At 36.2% G+C, this 5123-nt stretch overlaps 1 protein-coding gene across 1 annotated transcript; it reads left to right on the plus strand.

Moving 5' to 3' along the window:
* The first annotated feature begins 39 nt into the window (after positions 1-39).
* LOC146457856 (V-type proton ATPase 16 kDa proteolipid subunit c) lies at positions 40-3128 on the plus strand. The gene is made up of 4 exons (XM_085091457.1): positions 40-200; positions 289-447; positions 1449-1473; positions 2320-3128. Exons 1-4 carry the CDS (start codon positions 131-133, stop codon positions 2528-2530), a joined length of 465 nt encoding a protein of 154 aa, XP_084947583.1. The 5' UTR covers positions 40-130; the 3' UTR covers positions 2531-3128.
* The last annotated feature ends 1995 nt before the right edge of the window (positions 3129-5123 follow it).

Consider the following 5123-nt stretch of genomic DNA (forward strand, 5'->3'; position numbering starts at 1 on the left):
CAAGGTTGAGGGGGTCTGGATGAGCCTATCACGTGGCTTTATCACATGATTGCCTTCCGCCATATTGTCTAGCAGCTGGTTGTTTCTGGTGGTACCGTTTCGTCCTCTCGTATTTTGAAGTTCAAGAAAAATGGCAGATAAGCCGACTTATGTGGCCTTCTTTGGAGTCATGGGAGCGACTTCAGCGATGGTGTTCAGTGGTAATTATCTGCATCATTTTTTTGGGGGGAAAATTTCTTTTATAGTGGTGATGAAACTAACGACGAAGTGAAATCATTCCTTGACTAGCTTTAGGAGCTGCCTATGGAACAGCCAAAAGTGGAACAGGGATTGCTGCAATGAGTGTTATGCGGCCAGAGCTTATCATGAAATCGATTATTCCAGTAGTTATGGCGGGTATTATTGCTATTTATGGACTCGTCGTTGCTGTCCTTGTGGGCAATGGAAGTGAGTATAACCTTAGTCCTAGCCTGCTGAAACGTGCTGTCGAAAGATTCGCTTATAATTATCCATAGTCTTTGGTAGTCTCTTGTTATTTATAAAAGTGATACTACGTTCCTTCCTGGACAGATTTCCTTTCCGGGATGACTAAAGACGATCCTGTCTGGGATTAAGCACTAAATGACATTTTATCCCAGACAAAAGTTTTCCTCTGTGGTGAATACAGGGATGAAAATCGTCTTTGATGAGTTTAACACAAAGTTTATGGATACACGTTAGATTTCTTGAGTCAGGTTTCTTGTGTCTCAAGTTGAATGAGGAGACACCTGTCAGAATCATTGTGAGTTCTTGATTATGCGCACATGAAAGGGTTTTGAGAAAAAATTGATGCTTAATATTTATCACAGAAAGGACAGTTACAGCGAAAATACAAGTGACAATTAATCCTTAATTCTACAAACACACATTGTGATTATGTGTTTAGGGAAGTGGCCAAAATTACTACACTCAAACAGGACCCACTAAACCACAAAATAGAGGTGGTCTCTGTCTGCACCCCTTCCTCAACCTCAAAAGATGGTGTTTTTATTGCATAACCACCCATTTTTCCAGCAGTAAAAAATGATAATGGAGTTCAAACCTCCATTTTCTTATTTATCTAGCAATGCTGACTCTTGCTTGCTGAATATTTCTGTGTCAACTGAAATTTTAAAGCCAATAAAATTTTGTCAGTAATATATATGAGATAGGTGGTGTCTTCGATAACGCCCCTACACCAGACAAGGGGGGTCCTCTTTGAACAAATTTGTTATGACCAGTTCCCTTATAGTATATCAAAGACTTATGCAAACATTAAATACTTAAAATATAGAATGTAAACTTCATATTTTCCTCCCTGAAGTTTAAACTTGAGACCATGTATCACTGATTTTAGTTATGTTATCTAAGTGGCAGATAAAAGCTTGAAAGTAAGTTAAACATGACTGACAATTTGTGTTTAATTGCAGTTACTGCAGACTACACTCTCTTCAAGTGAGTACAACCAACTGAAATACTTTGTTGTAATTGTGATGTTGTTTAAATTGTTACAGTTTTTATATTACATGTATTTGTTCATTTTTAGGTTATACTTGTTCTCAAGTTTTACTTCCAATGTAGAATCCAATGTAGACAAGCATTTATTTTTCTTTGTCTATAAAGCAGTCAAACAATTTCTCAATTGACTATTGAGAAAATAAACACTTGCAGATACATGTAAGCCATGCAATTACAGAAAAAACACACCTAAAATTCTGAAAAAAAGTTTTTTTTCCAAAATATTCACAGTCACATGAGAAAGTATATTGATGTATATTGCATACCTTTAAGTTTACATATGTATTTTTCTTTTGCAAGGGTTGCCCTACATACGTAAAGGTGTCTTAAAGTGTACCCGTTTTTCCCTGAATGCAAGCAAAGCTGCGTGTGTATTGATCATTCAAATTTTCTGTTCAGAATAAAAAGTAGCGAGATTAAAACATGACGTTTTGGCTACAACATGTCACCATTATTAAATGAAATTATTATAAGTTCAGTAACGTTATATAAAGAAAAGAAGGTGTGAAACTACATTAGAATAAAATGAGATGGAGTAAAACGAAGAATTTGCAAAATTAAATGAACAGTTTTGCTGGTATGGAGTCTTTACCAGCAAAACTGTTCATTTAATTTTGCACATTCTTGATACAGTCAGTCAGGTTCATAAGTACTAACTTATACATGCACGTGTACTTACATTTCTGAAACCTTTGGCAATGCAGAATTGTGCATTGTTATTTACATTGATCAAAATCAATATACATGTTTGTTTATGCTTTTTACATTTTGTTTTGGTTTTAGGAGTTTTCTGGACTTGGGTGCTGGCTTGAGTGTTGGGCTAAGTGGTCTTGCAGCAGGTTTTGCAATCGGCATTGTTGGAGATGCAGGCGTCAGAGGAACAGCCCAGCAGCCTCGTCTTTTTGTTGGCATGATTCTTATTTTGATCTTTGCTGAAGTGCTTGGTCTTTATGGGCTGATTGTTGCCTTAATCCTAACCACAAAAAATCCTTAATAGTGTCAACATTAACAAACCATCTCCAATTGTAATTATGTGATTAATGTGGTGTGCATTTTCAAGGAATACTGCCCCAGCTGTGCTAGGAACGAATAATAATATGATATCATAGCATTTCTTTTCTTTCTCTTTTTTTTTAAAGAATACTAGTGAGCTTGATGCTTCACAAAGCAAAGTATCTTGTCAACTTGTTTTATTTCTCCAACCGGTTTTGTCTGAAACACAGACTTCTTTAGGGAGTTAAAATGGGTCGGAGAAATAAAACGAGTTGACAAGGTACATTGCCTTTTGCAGCTCACTAGTATTTCTTTAAAAAAGAAATGAAAAATTAAAAAAAAACTTGTTTAGGTACAGAGGTAACTATTACACTGTAATATTTAATAAAGTGTTGTGCCCATTATGGGATATTAATTCAGTTTTTTTAAAATCTGTTTTTGTTTAAATGTGAGAACAAGTCTCAGTTTTTGAGTACTATCAATAAAAGGCTGGATGAAACTTGAGTTTAAATGGGGCTATTTTTCAAGGCTTGCTGTAGTTAATGTTACTACAATTTTACTTAATCATGAAGAATCAATAAATTGTCTTTTGCTTTGAACACTGTTGATGTAGATGATGTACCTTTGCAATAATTTCCACCACCCACTAATAAACAAAACATCATTCACTTTGGCATGGAACAAACCTGTTGTAAGTTTTTGTGTTTAAAGCAGAATATCAAAGTTGTGTTTTTTGTACTTTCTGTGACGACTTAGAAGAGAATAACCTCCCTCACAGATGCTCTTTTGGGGAGGAAAGATTGCATGATGAGCCAAAAGAGCATCTGCGAGGGAGGCCAAGAAGAGAATGGAATGGCCTTGTCACAACCTGCATTTTTGTGTGACTTCAGCCCGCAACGATAGTGTAAACTCCCTCTTTCTCTTTTTTTTTTTTTCTATAGCTGGGTTTGCCAAATTTCAGCATTCAAATTTCCTTGTATTTTGGTGGACATCTAAAGCACCCACCAAGCAAGTGGGATGATGGTATCCACAGTTCAAGCCCAGACTCGGGACATTTTTTTTCTTTGTTTCTTTGTTGTATGTTCAGCTATCTTTTTTGTTCTGCCTGGACAACATTCAACGAATGTGAAGAACTGATGAATTTTTTTTTGTAAACCTCTGTTTTTGATGTTTTCGTAGATATTTGTAAATGTCCAAGTTCAAACTTCCGCCTTGTCAGTATCTCTTCGCTATCTGTAATTTTGAGATTGTTTTTTGTTTCTCCTTTTTTCTTGAGATTTCGATTCTGTATTTTGAATCAAGGGTTCAGCTTATCTGCCGGTTTTTACAGTCTTTTCACCTCACCTAACATGTCCATTGCCTACCTCTGTAGGTTTGCTACAGACATCATTACCAATCAAATTGCAATTGAAGTAAAAAAAAAAAAAAAACGGTGGGGGGGGGGGGGGGGGGCATGACTTTTTATCTCATGTTTATCGTGTCTTTTTGAATATGATGTCATTAAAAACAAACTTAATGGTCTTCACACGAGTCACGAGTTTCACGAGCGAAAAAAAAAAACATAGAATGATCTTGGGGATTTTTACCCAGGAAATGTGTATTTTATTCATTTTTTTTAACTAGATTATCTGTTGGTTGTATGTTGTGTATAGGGGGTCTAACAGCTAGTCAAATAAACACTATAAATTGCCCCTCTCTTATTGAGCCATTGTTGATGCAAATTATGGGTTTGTTTGGTGATACAAACTGACACTCTTTCCTGGTTCACAGTTTTACTATTTTCCTGGAGTCTTGATGCATTAAGCCCTTGCTTGAGAAATGCAGCCCTCAAGCTACAAAGAACTCACTTGTTTTACTAGTTCAGAACTCTTTGAGCACTATGGAACACTGATGATGTAGACAAACACAACTAAATGAAAATACCTTGTTATTTCCATGACAACCACAGGAATTTTGTGAACCCGCGTTAGCAAGTTCTTGTGGTTCCTTACGTTGAGTTTTTGTGCAGTTTCGGAAAGAAATGTCGCGGTAATATCACGTTCTGTGTAAGGATGATAGGAGGGGTCTTCTGGTGGTGCTGACTTTCAACGTTTATAACGTTTTAATATTTGAGCAAACGCCAACAAACTGTGACTTTTTCAGAAATTTTCAAGGAACAATTAATTTTGATGTGGTATGGTGTGGCAACCAAAGTTTGAAAGGCGGGTTTTTCGAAAAAACTGAACACTCCTGTTTTCAATGAACTTTCTCCCAGAATTTTCTATTTGAAGCAACATACGGAATGTTGCATTCCCGTTTAGCGAAAATTTTCCGTCGGAAAATTGTCCGTGTCCAATGGAAAGACTTTTTTGCTGTCGTTCCAAATTTCCAGTCTCCTTGGTAGATCAAAAAACGTTCGTGGTGGCGAAAGAAGACAACAAAATGGATTTTGTGCAAATAGAACTGTAAACGTTAAAAGTGGACTTCCTACAAAGGTCGTCTGGCGACGCTTTATACACTTTGTATTGCAAACATGGGCAATTCACTTCAGTTCTCAAAATGCATTGCTAAAGTACAGCCATAAATGTAAAAATTGAAGTAAACAAATCACAACA

Source organism: Pavona decussata, unplaced genomic scaffold, assembly GCF_977016875.1.
Source record: "Pavona decussata unplaced genomic scaffold, jaPavDecu1.1 SCAFFOLD_237, whole genome shotgun sequence".
Lineage (NCBI taxonomy): Eukaryota > Metazoa > Cnidaria > Anthozoa > Scleractinia > Agariciidae > Pavona > Pavona decussata.

Coding starts and splice junctions, on each gene's coding strand:
- LOC146457856 (XM_085091457.1), top strand. CDS start 131: ATGGCAGATAAGCCGACTTATGTGGCCTTCTTTGGAGTCATGGGAGCG. Junction 448..1,448: donor TGTCCTTGTGGGCAATGGAA/GTGAGTATAACC, acceptor GTTTAATTGCAG/TTACTGCAGACTACACTCTC. Junction 1,474..2,319: donor GCAGACTACACTCTCTTCAA/GTGAGTACAACC, acceptor TTTTGGTTTTAG/GAGTTTTCTGGACTTGGGTG.